The following is a 21,545-nucleotide window of genomic DNA, read 5'->3' as shown; positions in this document are numbered from 1 at the left end:
TCAAAAGTCAACACTACAAGTGACGATACCACTCCGCCACCTCAAACCCGTTTTTTTTTTAGTTGCTGATGACGTCATAGATATTTTTCCAAGTATTGTTTTAAAAATATATATATCTCACGAGTTAATGGTTTACCAAAGCTTCATATTCAGAAACAGAAGACAATTGAAATTAATTATCAAGGGGATCAAAAACGAAATAAAAAACATATAGTTCAGTCGGTGCACGTAGTCATCATCACGTCGCCAACGCTTCTCAAGCCAAAAATATTCAATTAATGACGAGTCCATGTCACGCTCTGAACGTCATTGTAGAGTAAAAGCAAGTAGGCTAACGTGATAACACATCAAAGGATTTATGACCCCTACTGACTTTAATCGCTTTTTTTTTAATCACACACATCAGGGAAATTTGATGCAATGACAAATCTTATGCGAAGGGCAGTGTGACGTCATAAGAAATTTTAAATTTATTTTGGCTGACTGGATGTGATTCACTTTAGAGTCATAGATGAACTGATAACATTTTACTTGCCAAAGGACATATTATGAATCTGGACGATTGTAAGACATAAACTGCATCAACTTCAGAATCAGCTTTATTAGACAAGTATAGTAAACATTCAAGGAATTTGCTTGAATTTATATGCACTTATTTTATACATAGTCTTTATTTTTTCACACACACACGCACACAGGTTTGTTTTACTATCTTTGTGGGGTCATCTCATTGACATAATGCATTTCCTAGCCCCTTTCCCTAACCCCAACCATCCAAAATGATTGCCTACCCCTATTCTTTACCCTGACCTCAACCAAAACCGTATTCAAACCTAAACTCTAAAACCAAGTCTTGACCCAAAATGGCCCCACATGGACGGGTGGGCCCCATAACTGTGACATCCCGGAATGTTGGCCCCACTATGTAACAAAAGCAATACCACGCACACAGACACACACATACAGACTAGCCTTAAGGGCACTATTAATGATTGTTGATTGATAGAGTTGTATGACATAATAAAGGTTTGAATGAAATCAAACTTTCTTGTTAAGTAGCAATATGGCTCATTCACATTGAGCTCATGGCTACTTCCCCTCTCCATCTTCCTCTAAAAAAACAAAACAAAAAATCTTCCCCCATTGTTTGTTTTGAAATACTACAGAATTAGCATTGCGTCATCGGCATGTGAGCCAACTCAAGGAAGCAAATCTGCTGCAGCAATCATGCTAGGAAGGAATTAGGTGGGAAGTTGCGTAGCCTCAAAATAGCAGAAATATTTTTGGGAAAACACACCTTCCTTATGTCAGCATATTATTATGTCTGTCTTTGGAGAAAAGGGGAGCTATGTATTTTCCTTCACACTGGGCATTACATCAACATATTACATTCATTTTTATGACAATTGGCGTTCTCCTTTCTGAGCCACTATGTTATCTCGGTGGATGGATTTGTGTGGCCCAGTGATCCAAGTAGCTAAACTTTTCCGAGGCTTTATGCGCCCTTTATGCCTCTCTTATACAGTTGGGAGTTGCCCCCAGTGATAAGCACCAAGCCCTCCAGCTTGGTGCCCGTATGTTGGGGTTCACCCCAGTTAACGAGAGGTACAGCCATTGATGGGTCCAAGACATCTGCACTCTCAGTTTTGGCCTACTCGTCATGAGCAAACTGCTCCAGTTTTCTGAATCCCTTCTGACCCATACATGATTACAGTGAACATGACATATTTGCGTGTCTAAACCAATAAAAACACATTATTTGGACGATGTCAACACTTCTGGTTCACGATTGGATACTTGCTAACCAATCACTATTGCAAGTTGATTTGCATGATGTTCATGTTTAAAATGTTACATATATCTGCAGTCGTCTATTATAACAACTAAAAACATGAGAAAACCCCAATTTTTTCCATGTTGTTTTTATGTGGGACGCGAATCAAAATCAGTAAAAAAAAAAAGAAAAGAAAAAAAGTTTCCATCAGAAAAAATGCGTGTTTGAAGGGTTTAATTTTGAAAGGTGTTTTCTCCTGACAGAATGCTCCTTCTACATTTATTCAATAAGATAAGAATCTCCTTGTGTTTCACATTAGGGACAGCGTTCTTTTCTTGGTATGATTCATTTTTGCGTCTATGAACATAGCGCTAATGCTCCTTGCCAAAAAGTTCTAGGTTTGCCTCGCCAGTCCGTGGAAAATTCTCCCAAAGCTTGGTGGTGGTGCTACGAGAAGATCCGACATTGCGACCCATGAAACGCCGAGGAGACGCCTCCCAGCGGGTCCGACAACACCTCAGGATCCCTAGGTAAGAGCTGGACAAAGTGGCTTAGGGGAGAGAAATCTGGTCTTTTAAGCTTCGCAGCTGCCCCCACGGCCTGACCTCAGAGACGCAAAATAAAACGTATGAATAACTGGAACTACAATGTGTGTTCATTAATGAACTAAGGAAAAAAGACATACTGTATACAACACATTTTGAAGCCATATTTTTATTGTGCAACTTTCAGACAGGGTGAATAGGGATCATACAAAAACAATAAATAGTCATAAATACAATAAATATATTTAGAAAAAATATCGTTAAAATATTTAGGGGGACTTTCCATTGGAAATACAATCCACACCAATGCCTATGATGAGGTTTAAGGGGGTCAGTCACAATTGACTGTAGATATTTTGATCAGTATGATCACGGTGCATTCTTTCATACATGCACTTGTGGGCCCAGCTTTGAGAGTGCCCAGCCAGATGGCCAACTGCAAAGACTCGAGCCGTGACAATGGAGAAGGAGAAGAGTCGGTCCAGGGTGTAGTGGCACAGCGGTTCCTCTTCCCAATCATCATTCTCTCTGTAACGCTGTTCCACCGCCTTGTCCTGCACAGAGACCCCAACATATTAATCACTTATCTCGCCTGACTCCTAAAGTTGGTAAATACTTATAAAGGCCACTCACCACTTTCATGCATTTGCTCATGCTTTCGTGCAGACCATGCAATGCTGGCTGCACTTGAGAGACAAACTTTAAACAGCATGAGAATTCTGCGACTTTTTTTAGTGCCGATTTATAGCTGCTCAACACCTTGAAGATCTTCTCAATGCATGGATGCTGAAGGTGGGACAAAAAACAAACAAACATCCGAATTACTTTAAATGCAACTCCAATTATCCGCATGCATACCAAACTGATGTCACGGTGTGTGTATTGTTGCTTACAGTGTGGCGGCTCAATGTCTCATTACACTGATCTCCGGCTTGCATCCAGTCAGGCAAGAAGTCTGTGAAGCTTGATATTTCGTTCGATCCATTCCGTGCCTGTAAAACATTTTCCCGTGCATTGTCACTCCACTGTTAATAAAAAATCAGCTGCCTGGTGTCACATTCATTTTCGGTGGCATGTCAATGCAGGAACATATTAATTATTTATATTTTATTTATATTTATTTATGTTTTTATTTTTTTATTTATTCAAGTAGAATTTGCATTCACATAGGCCTAGATTGGGCTATAGTCATTCTTTCATTAACTGCTATACTTTATAGATTACACGGAAGCCATTTCCAAAAACGGTTGGCTGTCTTTTTTCTTTTCTTCTTCACTAAAGTGATTATAAAATGCACTTCTCAATCAAGGTGTATTTGACAGGACTTATTCCAAAGCACGTACCTGTAGTAAGACATTTTTTGCGAGCTGGTTGAGTTTCAGAGAGTTGCTCCTCATCTTCACGCAGAGATCTTCACTCTCTTCACCGGCAGCGCACCAACAAGCAGAAGCGGCCATCGGCAAGAAAATATACAGTAAAGTCTTGCAAGCAAACGTCATGGTCGATTTGAGTTTTGGTTTTTTTCCGTTTTTTTATGCTGTCCACCGATCCCTTCTCCTTGCAGTATATTGAATGATGAGCGTCGCTGGGTTTCTTTTAAAGGTATCAACGATGATGAGTCAGTGCAGGGATTTCCCTGCCTAATGGGCATCCCTCAGGTGAACTTCAAATCAGTGTCTTTATTTCCTTACATTAAGACATATCAAGTGAAAATGACAAAATATTAATAAAAAGACAATCCAAAGCATATGAAGAAAAACGGTGTATCCACATTCCACATTATCCTGTCGATTTTGTCATAACAAAAAAAGAGAACAACTTGAATTAGATTTTCTTTTTCCTTTGATTTCTTTTTTTCTTTTCTTCTTTTTTGTAAGAATGTTTTAGAAAGATTAATTGGCACTTTCCTTCCAGTTTCTACAAAGCTTAGCAAATAAATAAACAACTAAATTAATAACCACTCGCTGAAATCGATCTCCTTGTTATTCTGGTACCGGGAAACCCAAAAATATCAGTAAATGTCACCGATGTCCCTTAACAATTTACTAAAGATATCCAAAACGATCAAAATACGATAGTCACATTTTTTTAAATGTATTTATTTATTTATGTATTTATTCTACACTAGAAAGATAAGATCTTTTTCAATCTATTTGAGGAAATAAAACACATTTCATTACATTAAAAAGAGTTAAATAAAGTTATATGAATAATTAAATGCGTTTTGTTTTGAAGTGGCTAATTTACGAAAGTGCTCTTGAACGCACCGCCACTGCTCCGGATGTGTTTAGGGTGCATGCGCGTGTTATTGTTTTTGTTGTGACTTCAGTTCCGATTATGGGAGGAAAATCAAACTTCAACCTCAAGTCGGCAATAACGTATGTATCGCTTCTGGTTTTGAATCTAAAGAAGATTTTTATTTATTTTTATTTTTGGAATGGAACTGACTGTGTTCGGCAGTTTAGCTGTGTTTCTTGTTAGCCATAAGCTAACCTGCTAAAACTTGTACACGGCCGGTGAACATCTGCGATCTGTAAACTCGTTACTGTTGTGCACTACAACGTCATAATGTGTCTCTTATCTTAATGATTGGCTCGTAAAATTTAGGAGACTAGTTTAAAAGTCTCGTTGAATCATTACAGTGTTAGCCAGCTAACTGTTAGCCGACGCGAAGAAGGGGTTTCATGTCCTGTCAACTCGACTAACACAACAATCACATTCATTAGCGTGTATCATTCGCAGACCATGTGGTTTAATTCCAGGTTGATTTAGCTGAACCCATGATGAACTATGACGGTCTGGACTCTGGGATGGGGGACTATTCTCCGAGCCTTCACGGGACTCTGGATCCTGGTTTGGAGCCCTCCCTGGATCCCCACATCAACCACAACCTCCTGCAGGGTGTTGAGATTGATGCAGACGGTCTGACCGTGACAGTCCCTGAACCTGTGCATCTCATGGAGGGCATGTTTTCTGAGCTGCACAGTGTCGTCTCTGAAGTTGGCGTCCCTGTTACAGCCACACATTTTGACCTACAGGAAGAAATGCTTTGGACGGGAAACCACAGAGTGAGCGTCGATTGTGATGCGGTGTTCCTTTATTCAAATCAACGTCTAATGTCTTTTTCTCCTTGCATACAGGGTCACGCTATGTCATTCTTTGGCTCCACGATGGGCCGCTACTCTTCTTTTCAAGTTCATGCAACTGATGATATTCGACACATTCAGAGTTTGGAGACAGGCGTGCTGTTCCTCTCAAAGTGTAACCTCAAATGCTGTACTCGTGGGGGCCTCGTCATGTTTGATTATCCGTACGGAGAGCCTTCTTTTTATCTAATTTGATTACAGATTTAGTATCGCAATCATCAATTGATGACATATCGGTCTTTCTAGGATGGAGGAAGGCGCTGATATGCATAGTCTCCTTATGACTGACAACAATATGTTGATAATGGGAGGACTACAAAACTATGTAGTTGAAGTTGACTTGAATACAGTTCAGGAAACTCAAAAGGTGAGATTCCCATATAGCACAGTATCACTTGACACAGTTCTTAACTCATGGTATCTTTGACGTGCCTAAAAGTTCACCGTGGAGGTCCCCGGAGTTGCAATCATGCGCCAAACCAGTCGCTTTTTCTTCTGTGGGCACACTTCAGGCAAGGTAAGGAGGCTCCAGTAGGAAGTGAAATCTGATGTCCAATTTCCAGTGGTCATGTTGTCCTTCTATTAAAACCAGGTGACACTTCGTGACCTGCGTACGTTCAAGACGGAGCATGAGTTTGACGCCTTCTCAGGCAGCCTGTCAGATTTCGACGTGCACGGCAACCTCTTAGCCGCCTGCGGCTTCTCCAGCCGAGGACTGAACGGGTTGGCTTGCGACCGCTTCCTCATGGTGTACGACCTCCGCATGATGCGAGCTGTTACGCCACTTCAAGTGCATGTGGACCCGCTCTTCTTGCGCTTCATTCCTACGTACACATCACGCTTGGCCATTATCTCGCAGACAGGTACAGCTGTAGTTGCAATTGGACTACACTGACTGACAATTTTGGGTTAGGGATTGACCCATTATCGGCCGGGCTGATTATCAGTGCAGATATTTTACATTTTTATGCATATCAGCATCAGCCTTTCGGAAAAAAAAAATCTGACGGCCGATAAGAGATCATCTTAAAATTGGGTAAAGCCCAGGGAATTATTTCTTGGTTTAAATGTTCAGTTAACTTCTCATGCTGAGCCTTGGAAATTCCTTCACGCTTAGATTTTGTTTGCACTTACAATAAAGCTACATAAATTAAATATTTTAAACATTAACATTTCAGTTAAATATTTCGTGCCCACCGCTCCAACTCTGCCACAACTATAAATAGTATAATTTGTCTAAGAAAGTTTTAAAAGTACAGCGCTATCATTATTAACATTCAAGAAAAGAAAAAAGAAATACTGTAAATATCAATCAACTCACAATCAAGAATAACTTTAGCATCAATTTTGCCGAATTTTAAAGATAAATAAAGTAAAGAGTGCCGCTGCTATCTACTGTAGTGTAATTACTGTAATTATTGCAATTACTTAAAATTCTAGTACAGAAAAATATCTTCCAATGTTCCTCTGGGTCAAAGGTGGGCCCACTCCACTATTAGAGAAGCACCGAGTTAGAGTGACATTTTGGAAAACTTAAATGTAGACAACTTTAAGGAGCTATTGTTTACATTTTTATTGAACTTATTAAGACATGCTATTGAGGCTGGGAGCTCCCTGCACTCTTTGTTAGAATTTTACAATAAAGATATCCATTATCTAAGATAAAAAGAAAAAACATTTAATAATTAACTTAAGTGTTGGATTTAGGATTATTCAACAATTAATAATTAGTATAGGCCCAGAAAAAAAAAATATTGGTCTATCTCTACTTTGGCTACAATTCCATTTAATAAAGACATAAAATATTGATAGTGTTTTTTTACAACCAAATTTGTCACAATTTACATTCCCAGCAGCATGTTGAATACCTGCTCAAATAAGCACCTTTACAAAAGTAACAATAATTACATTTCACTGTAATGCGAGCTATTCATGTAAGAATCTTTTTATTCTGGTGGAAAGTGATGTACAACACAAAAACAGCATCATCAGCTTTAGTCACGACAGCCAAATGCAAGGATATAAAAACTTTTCACGTCCACAAATCTCCCAGACAAATGCCCACTCGTCGCCATGGTAACGCAAAACCAGACATCCCGCAGTCGGACACTTCTCTGAACAGGGCTGTTTAGCAATATGAGAGGTGTGCTGTACTGTAATTCTTCTTGGGCTATTTGAAACCATATACCTTTGTGCATCTATTGGTATACATTCGTGTAAAATGTGAATTGTGATGCTTGCTCGTGCCGTTTGAAGCTAAATATCTGTCCAATGTCTCCCTTCCAGGTCAGTGCCAATTCTGCGAGCCCACCGGGCTCGCCAACGTAGCGGATATTTTTCACGTGAACACGGTGGGCCAGTTGCTGATGAGCTTTGACGTATCATCCAGCAAGCAAGCTTTAGCCTTCGGGGACTCTGGGGGATGCGCGCACCTGTGGTCGGACACTCCCGATGTTTCGTTCAATGACTACTCTCGGGAGACGGAGTTTGCTCTGCCCTGCCTTGTGGACACGCTGCCTCAGCTGGATTGGAACCACGACCTGTTGCCGCTTTCTCTCATCCCCATGACACTCACCAGCACGGAGCCGCTGTTGTCAGACTGGCCCGCCGCGCTGGCCACACCCAGCCCCAGGTAACAGGCGTCAACGTTTTACTGTGAGTCATTTGGATAACATCATTCATTCTCCCAGAAATGTTTACCAATATACCAAATTTGAATGAAATCCACAACTTCTGTTTGTTGGACCGCAACCCGTTTGAATTGGCCAGTGTAAAAAACGAAACTGCTCGCAGGCTTTGGGATGAGTCACGGGCAGGCTGGGGAAGTCAGAGTGAGTGGAGACTTTTTACTTCATCCAGAATGGAGATGTATGGCGTCACTACTCGCTGCAAAGAAATATCATGTAGATCTGTTTACTGTGTGGAAGTTCACTCACTTCTCTTATCTGCAGTCACTGTCAAACAGTTGTGAGTGTTGTGTTGAGTCAACCCACCCACCCCTCTTTTAATCAAGAACATTGGGTAACCATTGATTTTTATCTGTCACGTCAAACCCGCATCATATTTTTTCCATATTAGGTGACAGTGTTTTGAGTAGACAAAGCAAAAAATGGTACAAAGCACTGCTGTTTAACCATTTTTACTAGTCTTTATATTGCCAGGCAGTGTGCTTCACTGGAAAATCAAAACCTTTTAAAGATTAGAAAAGTTTGCTGAGACACAAAATTGATATCAGCAGGCTGAAGTCATTGCACACACATCATCACCGTTGGATGGAAACCGTTTATGGCATGTCCAACTATGGTTATATTCATATTATTTCACAAATCAATACTATTACTCTGGCCGCACGTCATCTATTAGTTGTACCCATCATTAACCAATTTAAAGTATTGAAAATAGCTTGAGAACAAATTTAAAACCAAGATGGCAGCACAGTGAAGGAATATCTCTTCATTTGATTTACCGTCAAACTAGTTACTTCTTTTTTTCCCTTTTTTTTTCTTTAAAGAAAAAATAGTTACTTCTGATAAAGTGACATACCAAAGCTTGTATTTTTTTGTTTCATAGACGAGCTCCTCCTGTGGACCCAGAAATCCTGCGGACAATAAAGACCGTTGGATTCATCGGATATGCAGCAAACCCGCGCGCTCGTCCCCGCAACCAGGCATGTTGAAAACATGATGTGTATATGAAACACTGATGCGGATAACAGCAGTGTTGTTTGTTTTGTAGCGTTCACGGTTTCATCTCTTTTTCTCTCCTTATTCAGGTTCCCTACAAAATAAAAGACGTGGAGCAGGATTACGACAGTTACAACCAGGTTCCAGAATCACCAATTGGGCGTGACGAAGAGCCACATCTCTACATGGTGCCCAAGAAATATAGAAAGGTTAGTATTTTTCTCTACGTGAAGGTTTCTTGTACCTCATGTACGACTGACATTCTTGTACTTGAGTAGGTGACAATTAAATACTCCAAACTGGGACTGGAGGATTTTGACTTCAAACATTACAACAAAACCTTGTTCGCCGGCCTTGAGCCTCACATCCCCAATGCATACTGTAACTGCATGATCCAGGTGAGAGTTACTCTATATCCTTTTGATAAAATGGTTGTTTTGATTTGTTTGTTAAATCCTAAATATTTTATGGTTTGTGTTGGCACTTTAGGTTTTATATTTCCTGGAGCCAATTCGCTGTCTGGTGCAGAATCATTTGTGTCAGAAGGAGTTCTGTTTGGCCTGCGAGCTTGGATTCCTCTTCCACATGTTGGATTTGTCGCGAGGAGATCCATGTCAGGTCAGTTAAGCTTCTCTTTTTTTGACAGATAAAACAAAAGAGAATTACAGTCATTTCTGGACTGCAAGCCGCTACTTTTTTCACTTGCATTCAACCCTGCGGCTAATTCAAAGGTGCGACTTATCCATCAGACCACAATGGGGCGCACTATAAAGGAAGGGCAAAGAGCGTCAGGCAGAGCAAAAAAAACAAGTGAGCCTAAATACAGTAGGAGAGACACAACGAGAGTGAGACCATTTGCACCCTCATTATGGAAAATAAAGTAGCGGGAACCCGGTGCGCTAACGTTAAAAACACCTGCGGCTTACAGTCGGGCGCAGTTTATATGTGTAGCATTGCCCAAATGTAGCGAGCGCGGCTTATAGTTAGGTGCGCCTTGTAGTCCAGAAATTACTGTACATCTTCAGTATAGTGCAACTAATATTACTTCTGCACTGAGAAAGCTGAGAGATGAGCAGAGCCTCCATATGTGCGTTAGATCTATAAAGACCGGGAGGCACTCGTTGCTTGACAGGATCCTCTTCTGTCTCCTCTCATCAAGGCAAGTAATTTCTTGCGGGCATTTCGCACCATCCCTGAAGCGTCGGCGCTGGGCCTGATCCTCGCGGACTCTGACGAGCAAACGGGGAAGGCCAGACTCGGGCGCCTAATCCAAAGCTGGAACCGCTTCATTCTCACACAACTGCATCAGGAGACTCAAGAACAGGAGGGGCCACAGGCCTACAGGGGGGCCAGCAGCAGGTCAGCAGCACCCCAACCCCTAGATTACACCGCATGCGTGTGCGTTGCGGTTCCGCTCCGCTCCGGCGGCGGAGCCGATTCGTTTCCATTCTATCAGCCTGTTCGAATTACACCGGCTGCGGATCGACTGTGGCACAGTGACGAATAGACCTATTTTCTATTTTTGCCGGATGACGCAGCCGTCGGCATCCGTCATATGGCAAAGTAGCACAGAACACATCGAGCGGGACAGGAAGACCGACGCAGCTTTAAAATTAAAAAACCCGGTTACTTTTTAGAATAAAACACTCGCCAGATCCTGTTTTGCAATCATGTCAGCAAAACGTCATAGGCTAATGACCGGAGCCAGGCCAGGTGCTTATTAACGGTTTAAACATCAGCGAACATGGACGAGGAAAGATCTATAATGGAGGTGGAAAGCCACAAACGTATATATGACACGGCACATCATTTTTATAAGGACAACCTATAAAAAGGATGCTGCATGGAACATCAAAGCAGAAGCTACGGGAGTGGACGGCAAGTTATTACTAATTTCAGTAAAAACGCGAGACACGGCGGGAAATTGCCGGCGACGGAGCTGCCGGACCGCAATTATGCGCAGCCGGTGAGTTTTGTCCATGGTATTGTCGTGTCCGGAGCACGCAGTCAAGACGGAGCGGAGTGGATCCGCAACGCACGCTCATGTAGTGTAATCTAGCGGTATGTGGTGAAAGTAATTATTCTGTACTTGTTGGCACACTTCCATTTGCTCGCTAATATAGGTTGTGCGCTACCGAAAAGTCGGTATAAAGGTTTATTGACTGTGCAACACCGGGAATGGAATGAGATGTACTAAATGTAACTTACATTAACTTGTAGGTCATATTAAAATAATTTACTACAGGCTTAAAGCTGAAACTTTAAATAGAGAAATGTAAATCAAATTGCAGTATTTGGGGAAATATCAATTTAAAGGGATACTTGACTCTGAGCAATTTTCAGCAGTAAAAAGTTCTTTTGTTCAGAATTAATTTGATAACTTCATTCTTTTTCTTGTACAATTAACTCATTCACTGCCATTGACGGCTATAGACATCAAAAATTTATTTGAACTATTTCTATTAGTTTAACATTTTTTCCCACTTTTGTTAACAAGAGTATGAAAATCTAGAATTTTAGTATTGTATTAGAACAGATATAAAATGTATGATTAATCATGAGTCAACTAGTGAAGTCATGTGATTAATTACGATGAAATTTTTTAATTGCCTGGCGCCCCTAATTTTTAATAATCTTTTCTTTAAAAAAAAAAACAACAAAACAAAGATTATTAAAAATTAAACAAAAAAATTTTTTAAAGAAAGAATTATTAAAAATTAGGGGTATCTAATTTAAAAAATTAAATCGCCTGATACCCCTATTTTTTTTTTTTTTTTTTTTTTTTTTTTAAGAGCTCAGTATTGTTCATCAGTATAAAAAAAAAAAAAAAAAAAAAAAGGAAAAAAAAAAAATTTGGGGTATCAGGCGATTTAATTTTTTAAATTGTAATTGATTGCATGACTTCACTAGTTAGAGTATGACAACCTAGGATTTTTTTTTATTGTACATTTAGAACAGATATAAAATGTGTGATTAAACGTGAGTTAACTATTGAAGTCATGCGATTAATTAAGACGCCTGACGCGATTTAAAAAAAGAAGATGATTAAAAATCTGGGGCGTCAGGCAATTAAAAATTGTAATCGCAATTAATCGCATGACTTCACTAGTTAACTCACGATTAGTCACAAATTTTATATCTGTTCTAAATGTTCAATAAAAAAAAATTCTAGGTTTGTATACTCTTGTTAACAAAAGTGGAAAAATATGTTTAACTAATAGAAATAGTTAAAATGAATTTTTGCCGTCAATGGCAGTGAATGAGTTAATAACTTTAAAAACTATTTTTTCCACTTGCTGTTGACTGAAGATGACATCACCTGTGATGAGGAAGTAGGTAACGACCAATCATGGTTCGGTCAGCAAACTGAGCCATGGTTGACCGTTGCCTACTTCCTCAGATGTATTAATTGTACATGAAAAATAAAGTTAACAAATGCGTTCTGGATAAAATATGAACTTTGCTGCTGAAAATGGCTCAATGAGTCAAGTATCCCTTTAATGATCTTACCAAATTGTACTCAACTAAGGAAACCAAAAGAAGCTTCTTATGTTTCCAGCTCTCTGGGCTCGTCCGGTGAGTCTGCCATTGGGAAGCTGTTTGGATGCGAGGTGGAGAACAGCAGCCTGTGTCGCTGTGGGAAGGAGACCGTTCGCTCCTCTCTCACCTTGCTCTTCACAATGCACTACCCCGAGCAGAACACTCAAGGTGAGCAGCGCGGGCTCACTCACCTCTTTGGCATCGTAATGTCACAAACAAGACAGAAGTAGCATAGTGCATCCGGAAGATATTGACAGCGCCTCACTTTTTCCACATTTGGTTATGTTACAGCATTATTCCAAAATAGAATCAATTAATTTTCCCCCCCTCAAATTATGCATACAATGCCCCAAAATGGCACTGTTGAAAAGTGTTTTTTAAACTCATTCACTGCCCTCCATTTAAAAAAAAGTTTTTATGCCCACACAATATTGTGTTAAATGATTATACAGTATGTCTTGAATTTGGAAGGGGAAAAAAATAAAATTTTATTTTTCATTCGGTGATTGTGCATAGGTTAACTGATGGCGTTTAGTACCTCCAACAAGGTTAAGAACCACTGCACTCATATTTAAACGCTTCCAATAGCTTAATTGGACTCCACCTGGCAAAAACTGAGCAATCAGGGGAAGAGGGCTGAGGGATGTGACCAAGAACCCGATAGTCATGCTGTCTTAGCGCCACACGTGTTTGTATTGTGTTTATGTAGTGATGCACCGAATATTCGGCCACCGAAAATGTTCGGCCAAAAATGGCAAAAATTTGCATTTTCGGCCGAAATAAAATTCAAACCCCAAAACAATTATTTTCGTTGCATCTCTATGTTTATGTTTAACTCATTCACTGACATTGACGGCTATAGACGTCAGAAATTAATTTTAACTATTTCTATTAGTTTAACATTTGTTTCAACTTTTGTTAACAAGAGTATGAAAACCTAGATTTTTTTTTATTGTAGATTTAGAACAGATATCACATTTGTGATTAATTGTGAGTGAACTAGTGAAGTCATGTGATTAATTACAATGAAAAATTGTAATCGCCTGACTCCCCGAATTTTTTATTATCTTTAAGTCGCGTCAGGCGATTAAATTTTTTAATTGTAATTAATCGCATGACTTTCATAGTTAACTCATGATCAATCACACATTTTATATCTGTTCTAAATGTACAATAAAAAATTCTAGGTTTTCATACTCTTGTTAACCAAAGTGGAAAAAAATTGTTAAACTAATAGAAATAGTTCAAATGAATTTTTGACGTCTATAGCCGTCAATGGCAGCGAATGAGTTAAACTTCAACTGGGACTAGCAATGAAATCTTCGCTTGACGCAAATACCATGACCTTTTTTGTTCACTCTGCTGTTCATCTGACCTGCCAGAGAAAACGATAAAGGAGTACGACTTTGCCGAGATCCTGAAGAAGAGCATCTGTCTGGAGCAGAGCACACAGGCGTGGTGTGAAAACTGTGAAAAGTATCAACCCACAGTGAGTTCCGGAATGGCGCCCACTTTGATGACCTGGTGCGGCGACACTCTTGTTGTCTCTGTGCGCCTCCGCAGGTCCAGACACGCAACATTCGATGTCTCCCCGATGTTTTGGTGATAAACTGTGAGGTGAACAGCGCTAAAGAGGCGGAGTTTTGGAAGGTCCAGGCAGAGGTAATTTCATCATTTTATACACTCGGGTGAATGAGGTGACCAAAATGTGTGCACAATCCAATCCCCAATTTGGTTGTGATTCTCTACATAGTACGCCTTCACTAAGGCCAGGCAAAAAGAGGAATCGGAGCCTGCGAAGCCTAAAGAACCCCCGCCCATGCCCACCGAGTGGTGCCTGGAGTAAGACCCGCCGCGCCTCCCTTCTCTTCAACTCGCCGCTGACATCATTTCATCTGACCTTGCTCGACCTTTTTCCAGCGGCGAGGATGTTTGCAACATGGAGGGCTTCACCCGGTTGGAGGACCTGAGACACATGTGGATCCCGCTCACGTTGAAGATGTCCATCAGCAAAACCCAAGGACTGGAAATCTGCAGCTGGCCAGAAGCCGAGGAGGTGAGGGAGAAATCAAGAAAAGGAGTCGCCGTCAGTTTTGGCCGCTCACGCTGTTCTCACCGCCGTTAGCTGAGTGACACCGAGGAGGCCGATGGCGCGTCCCTCTACGACCTGGTGGTGACCGTGCCGCATGTCCTTGACGCCCGCGCAGGTGGGAACTTGGTGGCGCACATCAAAGTGGGAGAAACGTATCACCAGAGAAAAGAGGTGAGCGACGCTGTGACGGGCAAAATGCGATTTGTCCTTCCTTGTTGGCGTGACCGCATGAGGAATGTTTGTTTCAGGGAGTCACGCACCAGCAGTGGTACCTTTTCAACGATTTCCTCATTGAGCCCATCGACAAGGCGAGTCAATCACTCAGTTGGTTTTGTTTCGAAGGGGCGGAACATATACACAACAAAAATACTTTGGTTTTGCTCCCATTTTTTAGGGGATGAACTCAAAAGATCTCAAATCTCAAATCTGTGATAGAGAGTCAGTGCTGACCCCCAGAAAACGTAACAAAACTGCACCTTTCAGAGTGGCCTTTTATTGTGGCCAGTCTTAAGGCACACCTGTGCCCTAATCAGCATCTTGATATGGCACACCTGTGAGGTGGGATGGATTATCTCGGCAAAGGAGAAGTGCTCACCATCACAGATGTAGAAGACGTCTTAGATCTTTGAGTTGGAAAATGGGAGCAAAAACAAAAGTGTTGCGTTTATATTTTTGTTGAGTGTGTATATACTAACACCTGTAGACAGTACAAAATAGCACTGGTTGATATGATCTTAAAATAAAATCCTAAATTTGATTTCCAACTTATAACCAATGTTTTCCCACTTTCTTAAAAACAAACATAAATGACAATATTATTTAAACTCGTTTTTATTTTGTTTAGTTTTTTGCTTAATTTAATTAACCTGAAGCCAAACAGAGTTTTTTTTCACAGCATTAACGATATCAACGTCAGGAATAAAGTCGACCAATAATAAAGCACCTAACCTGGCAAGCCAGCCTCGCCCACTTTTTTGAAATACAGAAAGTGAGTCTGGAAAAGCTGCCATTGACCGACACACTTGTTTGTTTGCTGTGACGTATTCTTCGTGAGCAATGTAGAATACAGAAATACAGCAAAACTTTTTTTTTTACTAAAATTAAGCATAAAAAATACAAATAAAACTAATAAAAAACTAACAAACCACCTCTGAAAACGAAAATCAACTAATGAAATCAAAATTAATTGTACTGCAAATCTCAAAACCATTTTAACTCATTCACTGCCATTGACAGCTATAGACTTTTAAAAAATTAATTTGAACTATTTCTATTAGTTAAAACATTTTTCCCCACTTTTGTTAACAAGAGTATGAAAACCTAGAATTTTTTTATTGTACATTTAGAACATATAAAATTTGTGATTAATCGTGAGTTAACTATTCCCTAGTTGCGATTAATTATGATTTAAAAAATGTAATCGCCTGACGCCCCTAATTTTTAATCATCTTTTCTTACTTTAAAAAAAAAAAAAATTTGTTTATTTTTGAATAATCTTTTCTTTCTTTTTTAAAAGAAAGGCTTATTAAAAATTAGGGGCGCCAGGCGATTAAATTTTTTTATCGTAATTAATCGCATGACATTTTATATCTGTTCTAATACAATAAAACAATTCTAGGTTTTCATACTCTTGTTAACAAAAGTGGAAAAAAATGTGAAACTAATAGAAATAGTTCAAATGAATTTTTGCCGTCTATCGCCGTCAATGGCAGCGAATGAGTTCATAACCTTTGGTCTTGAGGCCACAAAATGCCACACAGCTCCGACAGAGTGAGTGAAGAGACGAAGTTTCACGACATCTCAGACAGCCAAAAGTATTCAAGAGCCAGACCAGATTTGTTGTCAAACTGTTTTCAACTTCACAGACCGAAGCTGCGCAATTCGACATGAGCTGGAAAGTGCCCGCCATCTTGTATTACGCCAAGAGAAACTACCACACCAAATACGACCTTCGCAGTGAGTTTCACTTTTCATGCGTGACGCTCGCCCGCGTAAGGACGTCTTGCCGTAGCGACTCGCTCTTTGCCGCCTCTCCAGTTAAGAACCCCATCGACGCCAGCGTTTTGCTGACGGAGGCCTCGCTGGCTCGCAAGCAGAGGAAGAGTCACGCCACTTTCATCCCACTGATGGTCAGCGAGATGCCGCAGGCGAGCGACCTGGTGGGCCTGGACGCGGAGTTTGTTACGCTCAACCAGGTGAGCGAGCGGGTCGCGCGGGTTTCCCCGTGAAACCGCACGAAAGAAACAAAACGGGATATGAGTGATGTGTGCGCCGGCAGGAAGAGGCGGAGCTACGCAGTGACGGCACTAAGTCGACCATCAAGCCCAGCCAGATGTCCGTGGCCAGGATCACGTGCGTGCGGGGACAGGGGCCCAATGAGGGCGTGCCCTTCATCGACGACTACATCTCTACGCAGGAGCAGGTGATGTCTGAAGACGACTTGTCGGCCACGCACACACCTCACTCGTTTTTTCGTCATTTAAAGATTTTATTTAATAGACAGCATCCACTTTGTTGTCACAGTCTCAGAACCCTTGGTTTGATTTTTTTGATTTTTAAGTGACAAACCTGCACCAAAAAATGGAAAAAAGGCATACAAATTATTTTGCGGGGGTGGGAGTATATATATATTTGGCAGATGATGATTCATTTAAAAAATATATTATGAATAAAGTAACTTCATTTTTTGGGTCAATAATGCTGACTTAATTTGACTATTTTACAATACTTTTTAAAATATTTTTTTAATTTGCCCCATTATAAATTGGCCGGCGGATTAATCGGTCGGACCCTTCACAACACAACAGGTACTGTTGGTTGACTGCAAGGTAACCATTAGGGGTGTGCCAAAAAAATCGATTCTCATACGAATCGCGATTCTCATTTAGTACGATTCAGAATCGATTTTAAATATCCCAATATCGATTTTATTTAAATTATTTTATACTCTCTTGCCTTTGTCTGTGTGTGCCTTTATTTGGAACGCTGTTCATGTTGTACCCGGTTTGGCCACTGAGGGGCAGTGTGGTTCCACGCAGTCTAATACACTGTTCAGTTGTAGCCACATTAGAGAGTAGAAGGAAAAAGTCACGATCAAGTTATTCCAACAAAAGTTTTTTTTTTCCAGCGTGGAGCCGTTCTTTTGAGTGATAAAAGTACCATGAGTGGCGCGCTAATTAGCATTAGCGAGTCAGACTGGAGTAGATCATTACAATTCCTTGCACATCTATAGATTGAAGCAAAAATCTATGTCAATCAAATCATTTTAAATCAAAAATCGTCCCTAATCGAAAATCGGTTCTGAATCGAATCGCAGGCCCAAAAATCGGAATCGAATGGTGAGACATTCAAAGATTCCCACCCCTAGTAACCATGCAAATTGATAGTGGCTGGTGGTTGTGAAGTTCACTCCTGCCATCTAGTGGCGAGTGTTTGAATTTCACATGAACGTTTTTTTGTTTTTTGTTTTCTGTGCTCTCAACAAAGCAAAAAAATCAACTGGGCAACAACTAGTAAGAACGTCTCATATCAACTCTACACTTTATTCGTTGACACCCACGTCACTCACCAAATCAGGCCCTGCCTTTTAAAGCCAAACACACTCAAAGTCACAGATACGACAGTCGAATGTTGGTGAGCCAAGTGGGCAACAGTAGTAGCTGCACCCGGTGGGTACGTGCAAATGTGTTCAATGCGAAATCGATTTTTATGTGATTGCTCAATTAAGTGATGGGATAATCAGTGGAATCGTTTGAATGTCGTGCAGGTGGTGGACTACTTGACTCAGTATTCCGGCATCAAACCGGGTGACCTGGATGCGAAGATCTCCTCCAAGCATTTGACCACGCTCAAGTCCACCTACCTCAAGCTGCGTTTCCTTATCGACACGGGAGTCCGCTTTGTCGGCCACGGCTTACAGAAGGATTTCCGAGTTATCAATTTATTGGTATACTGTACTCACTCGCCACTCACTCGATATCCGGTGGGATGTCATTTAAGAGTTGGGTAGAGCGTGGTTATGACTGATTGCTTCTTTCAAGGTGCTCAAAGACCAAGTCATCGACACGGTCCACCTTTTTCATTTGCCTCGGAAGAGGATGATATCACTGCGGTTTCTCGCCTGGTACTTTCTTGGTAAGTCTGCCAAGGGATGGGGGGGGGGGGGCATGAAATGGGATTATAGCACTCTCACAGTGCCGCTGCTCCTTGTGAGCAGTGAAATGCATAAACGAATTTAGTACATGCATGCGGGAGCTTCTGTCAGCCTCAGCTCATGCTAGATACTCACACGCAGACTCAACCCGAACCCTGACACTTGTGTTTTGGGACAATTTTACACGCTACGGTGTGTTGTTAGCAACCCTGACAAATTTAGATGATTAAAAAAAAAATCACATATATAGAAAAAGGCTTCTTTCTCTGCATGAGAGGCACTCGTTGAACGAGGCACTCTAAAGAGGCCATGACAGCCCAAAGCCGGGTCCACATGCTGACTGTCAAGTTAAATTTATTTTTTATTTATTTTTTAATCCCCCCCCCCCTTCCTTGTTCCGCCTTTCTCTGCGTGACGTGTGTGCTCAAGGCTGACAATGAGGCACTCTAATGTAACCATGCTCACCTGAAACCTTTGTTCGGACTTGTTCCCCCTTCCTCACTTCCGACAGTCTCTGCGTGGCATACGTGCACTCAGGCCCGACAACGAGGCACTCTAAAGTGGCCAGAGATGTGTTTTTTTTGGGGGGTTGTAGGTATAACTAGCTAGATAACTGCTGATGCAAATGAAGTGGGTAGAGGAAGGGATCATGCTAAGTTATGGTTTTCCAGGTACACGGGTTCCGTCGGACGTCAGTAAAATTATGTTCTTTCTGTATCGCAGATTTTCATTTACCCTACTAATGAAGGTTTATTTTATTGTATTGAAATGCTTTGGATTGACATCAGTCAATCCAATAAACATTTTGCTGACAGGCTTAGGTTTCCCTCGATGCAAAAAAAAAAAACATGAAATGTCCTTTCCTCCTGTTATCAGACCTCAGCATCCAGGGGGAAACCCATGACAGCATAGAGGACGCCCGCACGGCCCTGCAGCTGTACAGGAAGTATTTAGAAATGAGTCGTGGAGGCGGCTCCGACGAAGTCAGGAAGGTCCTGAAGGGACTGTATGAAAAAGGCCGGCAGATGGACTGGAAAGTCCCAGACGGGGACGCGGGAGACGGTCGAGGTAGCCCAAAAAGTACGAAATGATGGGGAAGGAAATGTGCGGCACTGTGCCGATGGACTGACGCGACTCTTCTTCCTCCGGCAGGCGCTGCGGTGTTTCCTGCTGTCATCGGCCTGTGACCCAACACCAATGTCATCACCATTTCCTTTTCTGCATCATGTCTGCAGATCCACATCATGTTTCATCATCGCTTGCACTTTTTACTTAGGAAATCATTCTGAGAACAGGAAGTGCCGTTTTTATAAAAACCCAAAATGTTTGTTTCTTTTGCTTATAAAAGTTGTTGGTGCGTGTAAATAAAGAAATGGAATGTGAGCACCAGTAACTATCGTCGTCTATGATGTGTTTGTGAAAAATGAAGATTTCATATCAAGTCACTAACGCTTACAAAAAGGGCTACTACTGTATTTTGTGCAATTATTCTCAACCTACGAGCTGTGAAATAATGAGCAGATTGTGTATTGTATTTTAAAAAGGTGCTTACCTACAGTATGTGGTGAAGCAAAGAAAAAAAATACTCCTTAGCTATTAACCACAACTGACACGATTGTGCTGTTTCGTTACAAAAATCCCTGCGTGAATTAAAAAAGAAGAAGAAAATATCAGGAAGTAAGTAGGCTACTGTGTTTAAAATTCACTCATTAAAATTACTTTCTTCCCTAATTAAACTTTGACTTTAACCAAAAATAGGACTTTTAAAGCAAAATATAGTTCGCAAGGCTTGTCAAAGTTAGATTTTAGTTATTGGGGGAGGGGAGTTTGTCGTTTTAAAAAGCACTAGTGCCCTCTGCTGGCTCAATGTGTCCTTTTAACCAGACGCCAAATGTACTGCTCATAATTGAAAACAAAAAAATTGCTACGATTCCTAGCAATAATTCAAAACCAACACAGTCCATATTGCAAAGGGTTTATTGGTAATAAATGAAGTGTGCCATCGGTTGAAGAAGGGGGGGGGGGGGGTTACTGTAATGTGGGTGGGTGAGGCCAAGGTCTTTGGTCCATTCGATTGCGTGTGATTTGTTTTGTGGTGCATGTGGGTGGGAACAATTAGTGGGAGACCATAAGAAAAGGCACTTGAGTTTGCGGATGTCTCAGCAACTGGATGTCCATGATGCCTAATGTGAATATTCACATAGCAAATATATACAGGCCGAGAGAGAGAGAGAAGGGAGGTGACGACTACATTGAATTTGGATTGATAATCTCACATGGAGATTTTTGTTGAGGAAATGAAAAGGCTGCAAGATTAACTGAGATTTAAAAAACAAAACAAAAAAACAATGGGATAAAATATTAAGAAAAGAAAAAGACAAGTCTTTGGCAATAAACTATTTCTACAATTTGCACCAAAAAAAGACATTGTGGTTTTCAAGTTGTGATCAACTCAACAGCAAAAATTACATCAGTCAGAAACATGAACACCTGAAGGAATAGTTTAGAAACGCACATTGCTAATTAGTTCTAAATGATGCTAACTTAGCTGTAGCACCTTTAAAGCTCACATTAAACAAAGCACTACAGTATATTTGTCTTGTCGGCGTACA

The 21,545-nt window shown here is 40.8% G+C and overlaps 1 protein-coding gene and 1 long non-coding RNA gene across 2 annotated transcripts; one reads left to right on the top strand and one right to left on the bottom strand.

Moving 5' to 3' along the window:
• The first annotated feature begins 4,598 nt into the window (after positions 1 to 4,598).
• Positions 4,599 to 20,326, top strand: pan2 (poly(A) specific ribonuclease subunit PAN2). The gene is made up of 26 exons (XM_086069587.1): positions 4,599 to 4,697; positions 5,082 to 5,387; positions 5,460 to 5,629; positions 5,712 to 5,832; positions 5,905 to 5,982; positions 6,058 to 6,328; positions 7,752 to 8,097; positions 9,036 to 9,132; positions 9,238 to 9,357; positions 9,427 to 9,546; positions 9,638 to 9,766; positions 10,308 to 10,507; positions 12,708 to 12,856; positions 14,071 to 14,177; positions 14,252 to 14,350; positions 14,442 to 14,530; positions 14,609 to 14,744; positions 14,814 to 14,951; positions 15,029 to 15,088; positions 16,646 to 16,736; positions 16,818 to 16,975; positions 17,059 to 17,202; positions 18,547 to 18,726; positions 18,821 to 18,914; positions 19,810 to 20,013; positions 20,086 to 20,326. The coding sequence occupies exons 2-26, from the start codon at positions 5,100 to 5,102 to the stop codon at positions 20,118 to 20,120; spliced, it is 3,624 nt and encodes a 1,207-aa protein (XP_085925713.1). The 5' UTR covers positions 4,599 to 4,697; positions 5,082 to 5,099; the 3' UTR covers positions 20,121 to 20,326.
• LOC147179510 (uncharacterized) lies at positions 19,809 to 20,563 on the bottom strand. Its single transcript, XR_015094164.1, has 2 exons — positions 20,486 to 20,563; positions 19,809 to 20,162 (listed from the first exon to the last, which is right to left on the bottom strand). It is a non-coding gene; the product is annotated as an uncharacterized LOC147179510 (long non-coding RNA).
• Between the last annotated feature and the right edge of the window lie 982 nt (positions 20,564 to 21,545).

The sequence above is a fragment of the Leptonotus elevatus genome, chromosome 2, assembly GCF_054856555.1.
Source record: "Leptonotus elevatus isolate MCC_2025b chromosome 2, RoL_Lele_1.0, whole genome shotgun sequence".
NCBI classification, from domain to species: Eukaryota; Metazoa; Chordata; class Actinopteri; order Syngnathiformes; family Syngnathidae; genus Leptonotus; species Leptonotus elevatus.
Note: the sequence above shows the minus strand (reverse complement) of the source record. Positions and strands in the feature narration are given on the sequence as shown.

What these genes read in the sequence shown, in the direction of transcription:
- pan2 (XM_086069587.1), top strand. Translation starts at nt 5,100, where the DNA reads ATGATGAACTATGACGGTCTGGACTCTGGGATGGGGGACTATTCTCCG. An exon ending in GCGCTCGTCCCCGCAACCAG is followed by an intron (nt 9,133 to 9,237) that starts GCATGTTGAAAA and finishes CTCCTTATTCAG; the next exon opens with GTTCCCTACAAAATAAAAGA. An exon ending in CCCACCGAGTGGTGCCTGGA is followed by an intron (nt 14,531 to 14,608) that starts GTAAGACCCGCC and finishes ACCTTTTTCCAG; the next exon opens with CGGCGAGGATGTTTGCAACA.